This window comes from Lycorma delicatula, chromosome 5, assembly GCF_047948215.1.
Source record: "Lycorma delicatula isolate Av1 chromosome 5, ASM4794821v1, whole genome shotgun sequence".
Taxonomy (NCBI): Eukaryota; Metazoa; Arthropoda; class Insecta; order Hemiptera; family Fulgoridae; genus Lycorma; species Lycorma delicatula.
The window spans coordinates 55,469,891-55,490,020 of NC_134459.1; the positions used below are offsets into that span (position 1 = coordinate 55,469,891).

At 31.4% G+C, this 20,130-nt stretch overlaps 1 protein-coding gene across 2 annotated transcripts in view; it reads right to left on the reverse strand.

Moving 5' to 3' along the window:
• LOC142324965 (spermine oxidase-like) overlaps nucleotides 1-16,250 on the reverse strand; it is a 35,841-nt gene extending 19,591 nt beyond the window's left edge. Inside the window, exons 1-4 of one of the 2 annotated variants that reach the window (XM_075366137.1) lie at nucleotides 16,156-16,250; nucleotides 7,135-7,277; nucleotides 3,991-4,246; nucleotides 15-222 (exon numbers count right to left, since the gene is read on the reverse strand). In XM_075366137.1, coding sequence (XP_075222252.1) covers nucleotides 15-222; nucleotides 3,991-4,246; nucleotides 7,135-7,277; nucleotides 16,156-16,193 — 645 coding nt within the window. In that variant the 5' untranslated portion in view covers nucleotides 16,194-16,250. Of the gene's footprint in view, nucleotides 1-14; nucleotides 223-3,990; nucleotides 4,247-7,134; nucleotides 7,278-7,520; nucleotides 7,732-16,155 lie in introns of those variants that run through there. The other variant, XM_075366136.1, reaches the window with a different exon arrangement.
• Nucleotides 16,251-20,130: the final 3,880 nt, after the last annotated feature.

Below are 20,130 nucleotides of genomic sequence, written 5' to 3' on the forward strand. Positions count from 1 at the left end.
TATTTGTAACTGACCATTAATATATCTATAAAGGAATGATAACCGGTTTTCCATGCCACAGTAAAACTTCCATTGATTATTATAAATTGCGAGTTCCCCCAAGATCCTTCTTCTTCTAAATTATCAGTTCCATCGTGAACACCCTGACTTTTTTTGGCATGATCTGCTACTGCTTGTGCTGTGTATTCATCAACATTTTTTTTTTTAATCAACTCTTCGAACCTGCAGTTGTAAAGTATTTTAAATAAACAATACAAAATTAACAAATTTAAGATTTTATATAATTTTTTATTTAATTTAAATTATAAGTATTTAATTTACTATGATGATTAATTTTAAGATATTTGTTATTTGATAAAATTATACATTTATTTACCTTGACTATGCCAGGATCAAAATGTGTTAGGTTGTTATGTTTGTGACCCTGTAATTTCTGATTTTATTTAAATTGACTACCAATTTTATTTAAATAAGTATCAAGAAATTATTTTTAATTGTGTAATAACACTAAATGTATGATGATTTGAGGATGAAAAATTGTGGTTAGTAAAACAGAATTTTTTCAAATTATTCTCAAAGTAGTTATTTGAGATCAAGTGGGATATTGTATAAAGGTGCTGGAAAAACATTTGGAAAAATGAATATATTCAAAATATATACAGATTGATTACAAATGAAATATATGTTTGGTGATTTATATATGTAAATGCAATAACTAACATGGTTTTACAGGGAATAATTTTAAGTTTGTAGAATAGTTGTTGACAATAATAGTGATTTCTGTGTGGCATTACCAGTCTGTAAAGATGACTGCTACTTTTGCAAAGAATGTTTTTTTTGTGTGTTGGAATTATCCAAAACAATTCTGCAGTTTTGTTTCAGAAGAAAGTATGGTAAACGACCAAAATCAAAGCAATCTATTTACAATGGAAAAAAAAATAGAAAATATATGGTATCTGTGTAAAAAGAAAAATTCCAAAAAAATCTTCCATATCATAAGAACAAGTTATAATGTTCGCTACTACTTCCTGAACTACTGTTGTAGTTCAGGAAAATATATAGATATTAAGGAGAATATCCATTGGGAAAAAAGGTTAAGAAAAGAATACCACTATAAAGAGTTTTCTACTCATTCTGAAGTGATTGAGGTGGGATTCAGAAACAATTATCTTTCTCCAAAACACTGCAATTCGTCAGATTTTTTTCAATAATACTCATTACAGTACCACAAATTCCAAGTATAAAAATCTTCCTTAAAACCACCCCTAAGAAGAGGTTTTAACTTATTTTTTTATTTATTTCATTTGTTTGTGATGATGTGGGCAGATGTTATTTAATTTGTTAAATTTTTCTGTACGTTTTCTGCTACTAAGTGGGACCAATGTATTGTAAAGATTTTTCATGATATTTTCCATTTGAAAATTAAATGTTTTTTTTTTTTTTGACTGGTGGAAAATTATGGTAGAGGGGAAGTTTCCATCACAAAACCACCAATACATAATCTCTCCTTCACTCATGGCACAACCTATTCCATATGTAAGTTTGATGTTTAAAAGAATATTTTGAAAAAAATATTGAATAGTGAAAATAGCTCTTAATCATCATCACTCATTGTTGTTCAGCATTTCCTGTAATAGTATATGCTTACCATATTATTAATCGATAACATTGTTTTGACATACACTAAACATTCCTCAAATAATTACGATTGAAAATTCCATTTTATACCTTATTTTTATTTTCTCTTTATTAATTTAATGCAATGGCAAGTAGAATGCAAAACCGATCAAAGTAAATCCACTTGAAGTAACTGATGACAATAATGACAGAGCTTGAACAAGGTATACATTCTAGAGTATGTTATGTTCAAGTCTGAAATACTGTTTTAAATTTTTAATTAATAAAAAGCTTGCAGTTCCAGCATTTTACTGATTAATTGATGCACTTACTGACTCATTAGAGCATATGTTAAATAAGTCTATGTACACAAAGTGTCTTCTTCATTGAAGAACACATACTGTTTAGAATATGGTTTGAAGAAGCATAAGTAATTTATTAAGCTAAATATGGTCAACATTTTTATATTAGCTTTTATTTAACTCCACCTTTCTGTTACTCAAGTCAAAATGTTGTAATCAAATTCTTCACAAATTTTCTGTTAAGCTTATAGACTAAATTTCAAATGTATGCTTATTTGATTGAAAATGGGATGTAATGCAAAAATATTAACACTAAAAATTATTTTTTAATTATTTTTATTATTATTTTTTAAAAGTATAAACTTATGACTGAAAAGAAAAAAGAAAAAGAAAAATAATTTTTAAAATCACTTTATTAAAAAACAAAGAAGGAAGAATACACAGCATTTGAGGTATAATTTGTTGATAAATGTGAGGAATGTATAAAAATGTCTTATGTTTTCTTTCAGCAGGAATATGATATGAACTCAGAGATGCTAGAAAAATACTTGTTTTTAATTTTGTTTTCATTGTTTAATGTAGCAGGAGAGACTTAGAAATACTATGAAAACCTTTCACCTAGTGGATCAGAAATGAGTGAACAAACTGAGTGAGTTTTTTTCTTTTAATGTAATTAATTCTGTTTTTAATGCCTTGTGAAAGTGCATTTTGGGTTCTAAAGGTGTGTTGTTTTTAGTGGTTACTACATGATGTTGATGGTTTCTTGTACATATATGTTGTAATGTTTGATTGGTTGATTTGGTATCGCATTGGTTGATTGTAAGAATGAACAATTTTAAGATAAATTGAACGCATTGTTTACTACATACTAGTAGGTATTAAATGGCCAACATTAGCAATCTTCACTGGAGTTATTAGTGTTTCTGGTAACAATGAAGAAGAAACTATGTAATTAGCTGCAAATGGTTTAAAAAAATATCAAAATATGGCACATTTTAACTAGGTATTAAATAAAACATGCATTTTGTTTTTAATAAACTTCAAAATTTATACATTTAAATGTAGTTTCCGTGGACATTATTCATACCAATTACTCAGAATAAAATTCTCTACATGTTTTGTCTTAACCTTTATTTGTTTATTATCCATTTAACAAAATTATATTACGCCAAACAAAATTATATTAACAATAAAATAGTAAGTATTTCGACCACAATCTTTTGTCTTCTACCCTACATTTCTTGAAAACTACTAAAACTTCAGTTCTGGAACCTATTTTTTAAATTTTCACATCAAATTTCATATAAAACTAGTAAAGTTACTCCTTAACTATACTGTTTCCTGGGTCGCAGGAACAGTCTTTCTTAATTTTACTGAAAGTGCAGAAATCAGGGCAAAATCTTTCACCAGTCGACACTCGCTAACAATGCATTTCTGAACCTATGTTTGTATGAGCTTTCTTTTTTATTTTTTCCAGTAGACAAATTATGTTTGAATTTACTAGTGCTAAACAGTGCAACAGAATCTGAGACCTCTGGATGAAAGGCCAAGATGCTACCACTCGTACCACAGAGACCGACCTATTAGTATCCTTGAACTTTAACAATTCAACAATTTATTTTTAAAAAAATTATGAAGAACCATTAGATCATAAACAAATTTTAAAATTTTCACTGAAGGATTAGTGGTTTTATCAACCTATAACTTTCTATATTTTGGTACTTATATTTTGCAGATCCTGTCAAATTACTTATGTGACTTCAATTATCAATTTCCTTTATATATAATATTGTAATTAAATTTAATATTGTGAAATTGTAATCTGCTCTCTTATGATGTATTTAGTATTTTTGTCATTAAGATTATTAATACTTATATTAATGTTGTTTTGTTTTACAGGTGTTAAAAAACATTACTCATAATTTTTTGTTATGAAGTAAGTACCCATGTTAATGACCCCATTACGTTGTTAGAACAATTTTCTGTTAGTTGATAGTTCAGTTTTAACCTGATTTCATTCATTTGAAATCAGGAAATATTAAAAAAAAAAAAAAACATTTTTATTACTTACTTGTTATCAAAATAATCTTCCATTGAGCAATTGCATGAAATCAAATCATCTGTATTATAAAACAATCCTAATGCCTCATCAAATAGCCAATTATTTACAACTGATAGATTTACTTTGGAATCTGAATGTTTAACAAAACTGTTTTTGAAATCCAAAGCTTGAACATAAAAAAAATTGTGAGGTTGAGCTATCTCATACACAACATTACTATCTTGCCCATGAACCCACTGGGCTCCATATTCTATTAAAAAATCACCTGAAATCAAGACAATTATTTATTGTCAAAAAAAAGAAAATATAACTTAAATTCTTATAAAAAAGCGTTAATAAATGTCAATAGTTTTACAAATTATTTTTATGTAATCTTTATTAACATTAATTTGTTCATTAACATCTGTATTTCAAAAGTCTTCAAATTTTGAATATTAATTTTTAATCAATTTTTGTCACTGTTAAAAACAAATATCACAACTTGTAATTAAATAGTAGTTCATTCAAATTAAGCTGACTGAATTAGCTGCTACTAATACTGCCCTAAAATAAATGATATTTATTCTATAGTTGTACAATGATAATCATTATTTTACATTATGTATCTCTTTTTACAATTCTCCAAAATGCTCTTTAAAAAAAAATCTGGATTTATACTTATACATTTATGGTGATTACAGTTTCCCAATTTATAGAAAGAATGTAAAGAATCCCCAAAAACCTTGATTTTACAAGGTTTTAACACAATATTTAAGAGATATGGTATCAAGTAATTTTTTTGTAGGCTGTTCACCATTTAAAATTACAATAAAAATTCCTACAATGGAGTTATATTTTTGAAACTGAACAACATACTAAGTATATTGCAAAAAATATTGTTAAAAAATGCAAGAAATTAAAAATTTGTGTAAAAAAACCAAATAAGTTGATTTTTTTATTTTTGACTGTTTCTTCAAATCAGCCATGTATAATCTTGACTGATTTCTACAAATGACTAAGTTAAAAAATGATTGGTTGGTGCATTTTCACTCTTCACTGTTAGTAATTTTTTCTGAGTAAAGAACTGTAAAGCTATTGAAGAACTATGTACCTATTGAAAACAATATGAAAAAGTATTTAATTCTTTATTTATGGTTTATATTAACATTTCATTAATAAAAACGTATTTTTAAATGTAATGTAAGGAAGCTCCTTTTTAGTTGGTTACTATTTTTTATATTCTCTCTTAGTATATATTTAAATGAACAATCTAAAATAATAATTATTTGTATGTAAAATTTTAAAAAAATATGAAAAATCTTTTTTTTTAATTTGAATTGGGACATATTTTTTAAGCAAGATTTGTTTCAGCCAACCTCTGAAAGAGTTATAAATTAAAAAGCATCTTTAATTTTAAATAATTTTTTTCCAATACATTGAATTCAGCACCTTTTTTAAAGTTTTTGTATAGGAATATGATATGGAAATTTTGTGACTTACTTAAAGAAAAGATTTTTTTCAGGAAACATTTTTAACTGCAGGCTTCAATTGCTGGCAATATATATATATATATATATATATATGACCTTATTGCAGAATTGATAAGGTCTAATTTTTTTTTTTTTTACTTAGCACTTATAGTGTTCAACACTTTTGTTTATCAAAATGTTAGCCATATTATTCACCTTAGTTATTTGAATGTCTATGGAAGTAAAAACCATTTTGTGCTCATGAAGAAAGAATTATTTCAAATTTTCTTGTGCGAGTAAGAATTGTTATTTATTTTTTTAATGGGTTGGTTGAAGAGTATAAATTGTAGACTTAGTCTATACATTGTAAATTATCATATACTATGAAGTTATTTGAAGTTTTGAAGATGCCAAAACAAAAGATATGTCAAGAAAGTTTTCAACCCTTTGCTGTTATCAACAACTCTCATTAAAAAATTTGAAAATATAGATTTATAATGCTTAATTTGTAAAATTAGATAATTAATTTTGATTTGGGATTTACTACAAAATCCTTCATTGAGTGAATTTTATTATATTAATTTTTTTTTGTATTAATAATCTTAATATCAATCATCAAATGAAGAGTAATAAAATCAGTTTTAATGTACCTATTCTGTTTAATACACAATCACTTATATATTTTTAAATATAGATAAAAACTATCTGGTACATTGTTATAAAAAAAATAAAAAAATGAGAAATTAATATATGATCTAATAGTGAAATGCCATTAGCTATAATAATACCTGCTCTAGTTAGTAGCTAAGGGATTCCAATAGTGAAAACACAAAATGCCAAAAGGGAGATACATGAAACAACCTTCTATGTTCTGATGGTGTTATATAAAGATCTTGGATAATTAGATTACAATTATATATTTATAAAATGCAATTGATAAATAATTCCACTATACTAAAGATTTAGTAGTCTTAAACAACTTTTTTATTCAAGAGGTTGATATATGTAATAAAACTTTTCAAAAATTTAGTTTTTGTTTGATCTGGTAGATATAGAAATGTATCAAATAAATTGCAAATCAAATTGTAACTAACTGTTACTCAATTTAACACCAAATAATTCAGAAAGAGTACTAATATTAGATCAATATATTCTTCATACATTAAATATTGAGTAACAGAGTTAAATGTTACGATGCTGGCATAATTAATATTTACAATTAAGCCAGCATGAAAATAACAATAAACCATTCACTGAGGAGGGTCGTAGAGAATTGAGATTATTTTAGTTCAGGGTGCTAATAAAAAAGTTTAAATTGAAATCAATATCATCACTTAACGTCATGGTCAAGAACATAGAAAAAGAAAATTATAAATAACTTGAAGCTATTTGTTACAATTTTTTATATAAGAAATTTATAACTTCCATTATACTAGCGCTTCACTTTATACCTAGAAATTTTCAGTATGCCAAATATAAAAAAAAGAGGTGATTGATCAGGGGAAGGTGGAAAAGTGCTATTAAATCTCACCTCAGATTAATTTGGAATATTAAGTCCAAAAGATGATTAAACTATATTTATAGCACATTAATTCAGTTGATAATATTGTTTGTAAGTAATTCATACTTGTATAACATTCATTAAAATTATAAAATACATTATAAGTAATTCTCTTGTGATTTTGAGAATATTATATCCCATTACCAAATGGTGCTGTGTAGACACGACCTCCTAGACGATTTGATGCTTCTAGAATTGCTATATCAGAAAAATTGTTTTTCAGTAAATGAGTTGCTGCTCCTATGCCTGATATCCCAGCCCCAATAATAATTACTTTATATTTTTCTCTGAAAAATAAACATATTGGTAAATGTCGGTAAATATATATGAGCATTAATAATTTATTGAATGTTTTTGCTTTATTTTTTATAAATACTGTAATAAAATGCCACTAAAGCAACAATTTCAAACAAAATTTAATTTAAACTAAAATGTTGAACATAGTTCTCTATAATTTAAAAATTTTTAATTATATTTTTAATTAAATCAAGAATTTAATAAAAATAAGTTTATCAATAACTTAAACATACCTGGTGGAATCTGAATTACCATGTGTGATAAATACAAAAAACATAAATAAAAAATATAATAAAATTTGTTTCATGATTATAGATTTCTGTTCTTTTATTATGGAATGGTAAATATATAAATTTCAAAAGTTTTAATGTTTTTATTTTTTATTTTTTGCACTCTGTTACACTAATATAATCTTTAAGAATATACATTTAATACAACCATATCCTCTTACATCTTTTAATTTGTAATTAAGTGGAAGGGGAATATTATAGAGGAAAATTTTCTCCCACTACTTATTTTAAAAAAAAATACTATTTTTAGTAAAGTATATAATAGATTATGTGGGTATATAAAGATATTATAAACCCCTGAGGAAACTGACCTTGTGTTTTGTTATCATTAGGTCATGAACATAGTAGTTATAAAAATATTATGTATGAAATTACTATTTTGTTATGTCATTTGGTGATATTGAGTTCCATATTTAGAAGCCTTGAAATGTAGAATCATACATTTTTGTGTATATTTATATATGTATGCAAGCGTATAAATACTACATAATCACGCATGTAAATGTTAATAAATTTATATTTTTTCAAAACAGGGTAAAACCCTAAAGCTCATAACAGAATAAAGACTGAAACTAATAGTTGTATTAGAAGTAGTGATAATAATAAATAGAAAATAAGACAATTATATCAAATAAGAAAAAGAAAATACATGATTAATATTAACAGTTTTATATGTATATAAAGTTATTAGATACAAATACATGTCAAATTATTATTCGCAAAATTAAATATGTGACAAAACTGGAATATGGATTATTATTTTATGCATGTAAAAATTATGAATTAAAAATATTATACTGATCAGACAATAAGTCAATATCTGTCCTAATGGGATTATATAATTAAAAGTTTATGACTCGTTGGGAAGATTGTATATGACAACTGGGGGCGGAGCTCCCCCTTTGTTAGTTGTCTTCATGGTTGTGAGAATAATACTGATAAATAACTATTAAAGGCCGAAAAGCTGTCTTTACTAATATATTAAAAAGAAACTAAATCACAAAGGACAGAATAGTACAAAGTGAGCAACATAAAACCGAACCCATAATGTAACCGCTGATGAATTGGTAGGTTATGTTGGTTTGAAATTTTATGAATGGTACAGATAAATAAGAAAAACATAAAATGTAATTTAAATATTGCATTTATTAACCTTATTGTTACAAAAGATGTTCAAAGTAACCACCCTGGGTATTGCACATCTGTGCTTAACTGATCATATTATGAATCGTTTGACGCTAAACGTTGTTGTCAATTGCGTTGATTTCTCGTTGAATGTTCACCTTCAGTTCATAAATATTGTGGGGATTAGATGTATAACCTCTCTCCTTTAAGTAGCCCCAAAGGAAAATAACGCAAGTAGACAACTCTGGGAACGTGGAGGCCACCGTCCTTTGCTGACAGCTCTTTATTTGTGAACGTGATTCAGTGAAACGTTTGTGCGTGACGCGTTGCTCCGTCTTGTTGGAAGAAGCTGTATTCTTTTTCATAAGCAGTTAATTGCGTATAGAATTCTACGAAAATTGTAAGGTAAATTTGTGTATTGACAGCTCGGTTAAAAAGTATTGGTCCCACTATACGATTACCGGAATGGCACATCAAACACCAATTTTCTTATCGTGAAGTGGACGCCCGAATATCTCGTGAGGATCCCTCGCCAACCAATACCTGGTGTTCTGTGAATTAACATGGCCGGATAAATGAAACCATGCCTCATCTGACATGAAATACGACATCGGGTCTATCTGTCCCATCAACAATGTTTTTGAGAAGCCAGTTGTAATAATCAAGTCGTTTCGGTTTGTCTGTTTACTTCAGTTGTTGTACAGTTTTAACGCGGTATGGTTTCAATTTTAATTTATGAAACATTTTACGACAAGATGTGTATTTAATACCAGATTGTTGGGATAACTTGCGTAGTGATTTTTTTGGACCGGTAGTAATTCTCCTTTCAGTATCGGCAATGGCGTGTGGAGTCCTAATATAAGGCTGCCTATATCGTTTGCATTTGAAACCGAACTTGTTTTACGCCATTTTTTTTAACTAAATCGTGTATGCTACTCTTCGCTGGGATATAGGCATTCGGAAATTTTTCTACGAATACTTGATGTGATTCTTCAAACGATCCAGAATGAATATAGGAATCTAGCGGTGAACGCGTCTTTGCAAATCAGCTGATTTCGAAGTCGCAGTCCTTACCCTTACTTGGCCCTATCGGATTTAATATGCAATAAGAGGTTTAATGGCAATGATGACGCAAAGAAGATTTGCTAAATTTTAGTTGCGTGCTGTTACAGCGACAAAAATGTAGGGTAAAACACAAACATGGGGTAAAACTCGCTTGAGTGAGTTTGTCTTATTTCAGGCACCAGAAACCTGTCTTCTGAGATGTGCCTTTTTATATTTATGTGATCATAATAATCATAATAAGTTTAACTTGTTTAATGTATTTTTTTTATTTTGTTTTGGTATTTTATTTTTATTTGTTTACCTAGTTATGTTTTATTTATTTCATAGAAAATATTTAATTTAGAACTAATAATTATAAATCTATTGAAAAGATTAAATGTATAAATAATGGTTCAGCCACATACATTTCATCTGATTTCTCAATTTCACTCTCAGATTCTTCATCAATATTGTCATTTGAAATTATCATTCTTAAAGAAAACTTTCATAACACGTTTTAGACCAACTGGACAATGTCAATAAAAATGTTGTCTGATCCAAAGTTCATGTGGGAAATTCACTTTTAAAAGTGAATTTCCCACATTCAATAAGGTACTTCCAGTTGTCATAAGCGATTCGGATTTACTGAAAATTAGTCGAGCTAATTTATATAAACTTCGTTTATTGATAGGTTTCAAATTTGCAGGAAAAAGTAGAAATATCATCGATAGATATGACATAAAGATTTGGCGAAGGAAATATTTGAAACAAATTAAACAGTTTAGAAAAATGAGAAAAAAGATTTTTTTTCTGGATGTAACTTGGGTGAATGAAGGTCATTCAGTCAATAAATTTTGGTGTGACACTTTCATTAAGACATCTAAACAGGCTTTTCTGTCTGGTTTAAGTAGAAGTATAGAATACTTAAGTTCTAGTATAAAATTGGCAATTAACAAAGGAAAACAGCTGATTGTAGGTCATGTAGCGAATGAAAATGTATTTGTTAACGGTACACATTATTTTCTGAATCCAATAAAAAGGGTGATTACCATAAAGATATGAATAGTAATTTTTTTTTTAAACTGGTTTAATACGATTATGAAATTAATTCCGCCAAATAGTGTTATTGTTGTGGATAATGCACCATACCATAGTGTAAAATTATAAAAAAATCCCTAATACATCATGGCTAAAAGCGGCTATATTATCATGGCTGACAGAAAAACAAATCCCATTTCATTCAACATTTTTAAAGGTTGAACTAAAAGTGGTTAAAAAAATTAGCAAAAGTTTGACAAATATGTAATCGATGATATGGCTGAAGCAAATGGACATACACTATTACAGCTTCCACCATGCCGCTGCAATCTGAATCCAATTGAACTAGTGCAGAGTTAAGTAAAAGAATTTGTAGCTTGGAATAACAAAACTATAAAATAGTGGATGTAAGGGTTTTCCTTGAAAACGTATTGTTGAGGTAACAGCATATAAGTGGTGGAACTGTGTTAAACATGTCTTGCCAGAAGAAGAAAAAATGTTGAAGATGGATTATTTTATTTATATCGAAATGGATAAACTCATTAGTAATTTCAAAAATGACTCCTTGAAATGTAATGTTGGTGAAGATGAGTTGAGTATATGTGATAATTTATCGAGTGATTCACCATAAGAAATTGAGAAAAACCAACAAAAAATGGTAATAAATCATAAAATATATATTAGTTTATTTTACGCATGTAAATAGTATTTCAGGGTTTGTGTAAAACACTTAAAAAATTATTTACAAACCTATTTATGTTTATCATTTCTTTTTTTATTTTTGTCTTCAGTCATTTGACTGGTTTGATGCAGCTCTCCAAGATTCCCTATCTAGTGCTAGTCGTTTCATTACAGTATACCCTCTACATCCTACATCCCTAACAATTTGTTTTACATATTCCAAACGTGGCCTGCCTACACAATTTTTTCCTTCTACCTGTCCTTCCAATATTAAAGCGACTATTCCAGGATGCCTTAGTATGTGGCCTATAAGTCTGTATCTTCTTTTAACTATATTTTTCCAAATGCTTCTTTCTTCATCTATTTGCTGCAATACCTCTTCATTTGTAACTTTATCCACCCATCTGATTTTTAACATTCTCCTATAGCACCACATTTCAAAAGCTTCTAATCTTTTCTTCTCAGATACTCCAATTGTCCAAGTTTCACTTCCATATAAAGCGACACTCCAAACATATACTTTCAAAAATCTTTTCCTGACTTTTAAATTAATTTTTGATGTAAACAAATTATATTTCTTACTGAAGGCTCGTTTCGCTTGTGCTATTCGGCATTTTATATCGCTCCTGCTTCGTCCATCTTTAGTAATTCTACTTCCCAAATAACAAAATTCTTCTATCTCCATAATCCTTTCTCCTCCTATTTTCACATTCAGCGGTCCATCTTTGTTATTTCTACTACATTTCATTACTTTTGTTTTGTTCTTGTTTATTTTCATGCGATAGTTCTTGCGTAGGACTTCATCTATGCCATTCATTGTTTCTTCTAAATCCTTTTTATTCTCGGCTAGAATTACTATATCGTCAGCAAATCGTAGCATCTTTATCTTTTCACCTTGTACTGTTACTCCAAATCTAAATTGTTCTTTAACATCATTAACTGCTAGTTCTAAGCAAAGATTAAAAAGTAACAGAGATAAGGAGGAACATTCTTGTCAGATTCCTTTCTTTATTACCGTTTCTTTCTTATGTTCTTCGATTATTACTGCTGCAGTTTGGTTCCTGTAAGTGTTAGCAATTTTTCTTCTATCTCTATACTTGAACCCTAAATTTTTTAAAATGTTGAACATTTTATTCCAGTCTACGTTATCATGTAAAGATTAAAAAGTAACGGAGATAGGGAACATCCTTGTCGGACTCCCTTTCTTATTACGGCTTTTTTCTTATGTTCTTCAATTATTACTGTTGCTGTTTGGTTCCTGTACATGTTAGCAATTGTTCTTCTATCTCTGTATTTGAACCCTAATTTTTTTTAAATTCTGGACATTTTATTCCACTCTACGTTATCGAATGCCTTTTCTAGGTCTATAAACGCCAAGTATGTTGGTTTGTTTTTCTTTAATCTTCCTTCTACTATTAATCTGAGGCCTAAAATTGCTACACTTGTCCCTATATGTTTCCTGAAACCAAATTGGTCTTCTCCTAACACTTCTTCCACTCTCCTCAATTCTTCTGTAAAGAATTCTAGTTAAGATTTTTGATACATGACTAGTTAAACTAATTGTTCTGTATTCTTCACATTTATCTGCCCTTGCTTTCTTTGGCATCATGACTATAACACTTTTTGTGAAGTCTGATGGAAATTCCCCTTTTTCATAAATATTACACACCAGTTTGTATAATCTATCAATCGCTTCCTCACCTGCACTGTGCAGTAATTCTACAGGTATTCCGTCTATTCCAGGAGCCTTTCTGCCATTTAAATCTTTAAATTCATCAATTCATCAATCTTTTAAATTCAGATCTCAGTATTGTTTCTCCCATTTCATCCTCCTCAACTTCCTCTTCTTCTTCTATAACACCATTTTCTAATTCATTTCCTCTGTATAACTCTTCAATATATTCAACCCATCTATCAACTTTACCTTTCGTATTATATCGGTGTACCATCTTTGTTTAACACATTATTAGATTTTAATTTATGTACCCCAAAATTTTCCTTAACTTTCCTGTATGCTCCGTCTATTTTACCAATGTTCATTTCTCTTTCCACTTCTTAACACTTTTCTTTAATCCACTCTTCTTTCGCCAGTTTGCACTTCCTGTTTATAGAATTTCTTAATTGCTGATAGTTCCTTTTACCTTTCTTCATCACTAGCATTCTTATATTTTCTACGTTCATCCATCAGGTGCAATATATCGTCTAAAACCCAAGGTTTTCTACCAGTTCTCTTTATTCCACCTAAGTTCGCTTCTGCTGATTTAAGAATTTCCTTTTTAAAATTCTCCCATTCTACTTCTACATCTTCTACCTTATCTTTTTTACTCAGACCTCTTGCGATGTCCTCCTCAAAAATCTTCTTTACCTCCTCTTCCTCAAGCTTCTCTAAATTCCACCGATTCATCTGACACCTTTTCTTCAGGTTTTTAAACCCTAATCTACATTTCATTATCACCAAATTATGGTCGCTATCAATGTCTGCTCCAGGGTAAGTTTTGCAGTCAACGAATTGATTTCTAAATCTTTGCTTAACCATGATATAATCTATCTGATACCTTGCAGTATCGCCTGGCTTTTTCCAAGTGTATATTCTTCTATTATGATTTTTAAATTGGGTGTTGGCAATTACTAAATTATACTTCGTGCAAAACTGTAGAAGTCGGTCGCCTCTTTCATTCCTTTTGCCCAGTCCGTATTCACCCACTATATTTCCTTCCTTGCCTTTTCCAATGCTTGCATTCCAATCTCCAACTATTATTAAATTTTCATCTCCTTTTACGTGTTTAATTGCTTCATCAATCTCTTCGTATACACACTCTACCTCATCATCATCATGGGTGCTTGTAGGTATATAGACGTTAACAATCATTGTCGGTTTAGGTTTTGGTTTTATCCTTATTACAATGATTCTATCGCTATGCGTTTTGAAATACTCTACTCTCTTCCCTTTCTTCTTGTTCATTATGAAACCTACTCCTGCCTGCCCATTATTTGAAGCTGAGTTAATTATTCTAAAATCACCTGACCAAAAGTTGCCTTCCTCTTCCCACCGAACCTCACTAATTCCTACTACATCCACATTTATCCTATTCATTTCCCTTTTTAAATTTTCTAGCCTACCAACCGGTTTTAAACTTCTAACATTCCAAGCTCCGACTCGTAGAATGTTATTTTTTAATTTTCTGGTGACCCCTTCCTTGGAAGTCCCCACCCGGAGATCCGAACGGAGGACTAGTTTACCTCCGGAATATTTTACCAAGGAAGGCGCCTCCATCATTGCTATATGAAAATGCAGAGAGCCACATTTTCTTGGAAAAAAAGCAGCTGTAGTTTTCCATTGCTTTCAGCTGCGCAGTACTCAGAGGACTGAGTGATGTTGATATGGCCGTTTAAATCATTCTGACTCACGCCCCTAACAACTACTGAAAGAGCTGCTGCCCTTTTTCAGGAATTATTCCTTAGTCTGGCTCTCAACAGATACCTCTCCGATATGGTTGCACCTTCAGTCCAGCTACTCTGTATCCCTGAGCACTCAAGCCCCCTCACCAACAGCAAGGTCTCATGATTCATAGAGGAGGTTTATCATTTCATTAAACCATTATTAATTTGTGCAGCTGCTAACAGCATATGACAATTAATGCTGTAATGGCAAAACAAAATTAGCATCGAAGATAACTTCAGTATTTTTAACAATTTAATAAACATTAAAGTAAGAAATAGTTGCCTATTGCTTGGTATATTCCAAGCAATAAGCAACTTATATTATTGTTCCGATAAAATATAAATCAGGCGTGCAGTAGTTGTCATGCAATTTTGTGTTTACCCAGTTCATACCACCTTGCTCAGCATGTGTTTTGTTTACTTCAGGTCTCAGCGTAAAGTAGACAGATATTAATTATGTAATATATGTGTAACATATAATTTTATATATAAAATATATATACAAAAATAATATAGATATTATACTTTTATACATAAGTTTTTTTCCTGTTTAGCCTCCAGGAATTACCGTTCAGGTATTACTTCAGAGTATATATATGAGTGCAAATGAAATTGTAGTCTTGTAGTCTCAGTTCGACCATTCCTGAGATGTGTGGTTAATTGAAACCCAACCACCAAAGAACACCAGTATCCGTGATCTAGCATTCAAATCCGTATAAAAGTAACTGCCTTTACTAGGACTTGAATGCTGGAACTCTCGACTTCCAAATCAGCTGATTAGGGAAGACATGTTCACCACTAGACCAACCCAGTGGGTTTTATACAAAATGCTAGAAAGGCTTAGCTTAACTTGATAAGAAATAAGATTTGGAATTTTATTTAACTACTGAATAGAAAAATATATCCCTAAACAGGTCCATAAAAAGAAATCTTTATACAAAAACATCTTGGCTACAATAAGAACAGATAATCACATCTTTTGCACCAGTCTAGTGAGTATCTGGTTAAAAACTACTACGGAGAAATAAAGGACAAGAATCAAAGGAAAAATGGTGAGTAAGGGTTAATATTGCCATAGAAGGACTATGAAATACCAGCCAAAGAAATCTTCAAAGCTTCCTATAGTCAGGGAGTATCTCCTAACAATTGACATATCTATAGCCAGAGCGGAATCGTACAGCTAATTATGCAAAAAAAAAAATTATTTTTTCTTCGGATACTATTCACCTGAGAACAGATTTCAGTTTACCTCCATAAAAGTGTTGTCAGCCCAAAAATTGTGAACATGTTATAGTATCCAATTAAACTAATTAGACCATTAAGTTAGACACAGATATTAAAATATAGTTACAGTGATGTACATACATTCATTTTTAATTCTGTTCTTATTTTAATATGAGGTTAATCTGGGTCATGGAATTGTTTACGTAATTACTGATATATTTCTTTAATTAGACGATTGTTAAAATAATAAATGACTGATAAATTTAGGAGGGGTATAAATATTTAAAAATTCTTAGTTTTAATTTAATTTAACAAATACTCAAATAACAGAAGAAAAATGTTTTAGTTTTATTATAACATCTGTCACAGAGGTCATTTACTCTTCTTAAGCTTTGGTAAAAGAAATTACACAGCTTTTTTGTTCTTTTTTTAAATTTATTATTAAATAAATAGGAAGTTAACAATATAATAATAATATATTTGTCATTAAAGAAAACACACACAGAGAGAGAGAGAGAGAGACTGACAGAGCAAGAGAGGAAAAGAAAGCTGTCTGATTTTAGTACCCATTTATTTAGATCTGAAATATGTCTTTATAATTAAGAAATAATATTTGTAAATTTGAACATGTTAATTTTAGCCGAACTCTGTGGTGGAGTGGTAATGTCTCAGCTTTTCATCTGCAGGCCCAGATTTGAATCCAGGTCAGGCATAGCATTTTTCATATGCTGCAAATTTCCAAATCCCACACACAAGATTCAAGCTTATATGACAATACCATCAATAGAAAAAAAAAAATTTAAATTGAAACTTAGACCACTAAACTGAAAAAAAATCTTATATGGGCAATAATCTCTCTCAAATTAATTTTATTATTTTTTCAAATTCATAACATATTTTTTCCTTTTTTTTTGTCAAGGCCAGTTTCAAAAAATTTTTGATGATTGATTCAATTAAAATTTATTTAAAATAATTATTTCATACATTCCTAATATTATTTCTATTTTAATGAATTTTTAGCTAGTTATTTAAGAATTGGCAATAGATTGATTTGGTTAAATTTTTACCACTAGATAGTTTTCCTCTTTCCAAATTAAGAAAGAAAGTATAGTAAAGGATAGCACAATGGAAACTGCCATATATGACTGAAATATAAATTTTCTAGTATAAACACATAGATGCTCTACTCGAACAAATATGTTGGTGAATGTTTAATTTCTTAAATCATCTTCAAATTTATTTTAATTTGTGAAACTTTTGGTGATTTCATTGAATGATATTTTTTTTATTTTTTAGCTATTCTGTATGCATAATGTTGCAACACAACAATATAGTATTTTTGAATTCCACTTTTTAAACAATTTTATTTTTTGATACCCTAGTTGAAGAGTTTTGAAATAGTTTTGGTTTTAGGGTTCATTGGTTTATAAAAATGGGTCTATTGTTTGTTATTCTCTGTCCGTGTGAATATAAAAAGCCCTTTTATCATCGAGGGTCAGGGTGATTCGGTATCTCCTACTCGTTGGCGCTTCTCTGCTATAGCGTCAGAGATGTAAGGTGGGAGATTATTATGGATAGGTCTCGTGGTCTTTTCTGTAGTTTGACAGGACCTCGGTCATTGATGCGTTTGTGTCGCGTTCGACCGTGTCGTCGATTTCAAACGGTGTGGTACGGAGTTCAGGATGCGCTGACTTGTAATCCCGTTGGAAAGTTTCGTAGAACCTTTTCCAATTCACTGACCTTCGTGGTATAGTCGGGGGTCTCGGCCGCCCCCTGCTTGGCTCAACTCCACTAAGACAGGCGAGTGTTCTTAGCTGAGGTCTTCTATCGTTTCAATCATGACCGGAGTTGTTATCGCTTTCATGATTGCGATGTCGAGTACATCATGTCTCGATCTGCCTGTTCGATGAACGAAGGTAGGCACCTCGGGGCCTATGACGACTAATTGGCGTGCTCGTGCCTTTTCGTGTAGCAACCTGCCATTTGCACATGTCAGATTGCTATTCCAAGACTCGTGCTTAGCGTGGAGGTCGCCCGTGAATATCATCCCGATTTTCTAGCACGGCATCTAGATCTGCGCCGGGTACCGCTGAGTTTGGTTTATTATAAGCCGATACATACACCCCATACACCGTGCCTAGATGCTCCACATGTACACAAGACTGCTCCATCACGTTAGTGTGGAGGTTGACCCACGTGTGTATATGGCGTCTGTGGAATAAAATTGCGGTTCCGCCACTGGCAGGGCGTCCGGGTCGTACTGGCCTATCCGTCCTATACGTAAAGTAATTCCGAATGGTCAGTTGTTTGTTCGCGTTCAGACACGTCTCAGACAACAGTATCACGTCTATTATTAAGATCCTCGGCCAGACAGCAAAGTTCTGCCTTTTTGCCTACTACTGAATTAGGATTTCACTGTAGCAGTCTGAGAGTTTACCTAACCATACCCAGATAGCAGGTTCATGAGGCAGTCAATGATGGACTGAATACAGTCCTTCAGAGATTTTGCTTGAAGCAAGCGGGGCGATATTGCTAGAATTTCCGGTAGGACATCCTTAATTGTCACTTGTGACAAGAAATCCGTACCGGAACTCACCTTCGGGGGTGCGATTATATTTATTTTGCCGGGGGTCGTTATCGACTTTTTGGTGGGGCGTGGGGATTCTGGGACCTTGGTTAGTATGCCAGACGTTGTGGGTTTGGCACCCGCCCTCTTTGATTTTGCCGATTGTTCAGCTGACTTTTTTCATGCGGAGTAGGCTACGTCGCAGGCTTGTTCAGATTTTTTGCCTCCACCTTTTCTGTAACTACTGCCGGTTTAGGCTTGGGTGGTGTGGGGATAGGTGATTCCCGTTTTTCCACCGTCACCGTTGCCGTTGGTAAAACTACCTGTGGCTGTGGGCTCGGTTTTCCCCTTCCGGCAACTCGTGCTCAGCTACGTCCGTCAGTAACGGCGGACGTTTTCTGGGTGCCCTTTTACTTGTTCAGCTGTTCCTTATAATAAGGACAGCCCTGTAATTGGCCGGGTGCGGCGCCTTGCAATTTGCATACGAGGCAGGCTCCTCGCGCGGCTTCAGATAAGTCGCCGTTTCGTGGTCTCCACCACATTTCACGTAGAGTTGTACCCATTTTTTTTTTTTTTTTTTTTTTTGAGTTGTACCCTGCGGCAATAGTTCGACAAGTGGCCGAACTTTTGGCATCTGTGGCATTGGGGCGGACCCCCTCGAGACACAAATGTGGTCACCTTAATTCTACAGTAGAATAAGTTTTTCCAGGTCATAAATGCCTGTGGTGGGTGGCGTTCGTTTTAAGGCGACGAGGCACGTGAGGGTCTCCCTTCCGTCCCTCGTCGTCAGCTTTTTAACTGAAACTGCCTCGTAACCGAGCAAGGTCAGTTCCTCTCTTTTATCTTTTCCAGGGTGGCCCCATAAGAAATGCCCCAGATAACCACTTTGTTATGGATGTATAGATAGAATAGCAACCAGGTGGCTAGAGCATCTCTGGGTGCTTACTTTTGCCAAGATAGGGATTTTGCCATCAATCCCTGAATAGCTGAGATATTCGCTGTTAGAATGAGAATGGATGTGTTGAGAAATCAGTGAAGTACTGCAGTTGGGGATCTATGGTATTGATCTCGCTTCCAAGAGCAGACCGTAGCAGAGAGAGATAGATATGTTTTCATTGGAAGCTTATTAAATTTGTGAATTTGTTTCTTGATTTTTGTGAGTTATTCAAGAGGACTTTAAGTAATCTAGGTTGTAGGAAAAAATTATTGTTGTGATCAATACTTGTTTTGTTGGTATGAGAATAGTATTTTTGATGTTCAAAAAACCCAATGTAGTAGTGATCTTAGTGCGTAGTCTAACTGAAGTTAAATATGGGAAGAGTCTTTGTGTGAAACCTTCAGTGTTAGAGACGGGGATTGCACTTCTGCAAGTTGGTTAATTTGATAGTTGAGGGTTATAAGTTATTGTAGGTGGTCACGGTTGGAAGAAGTCGC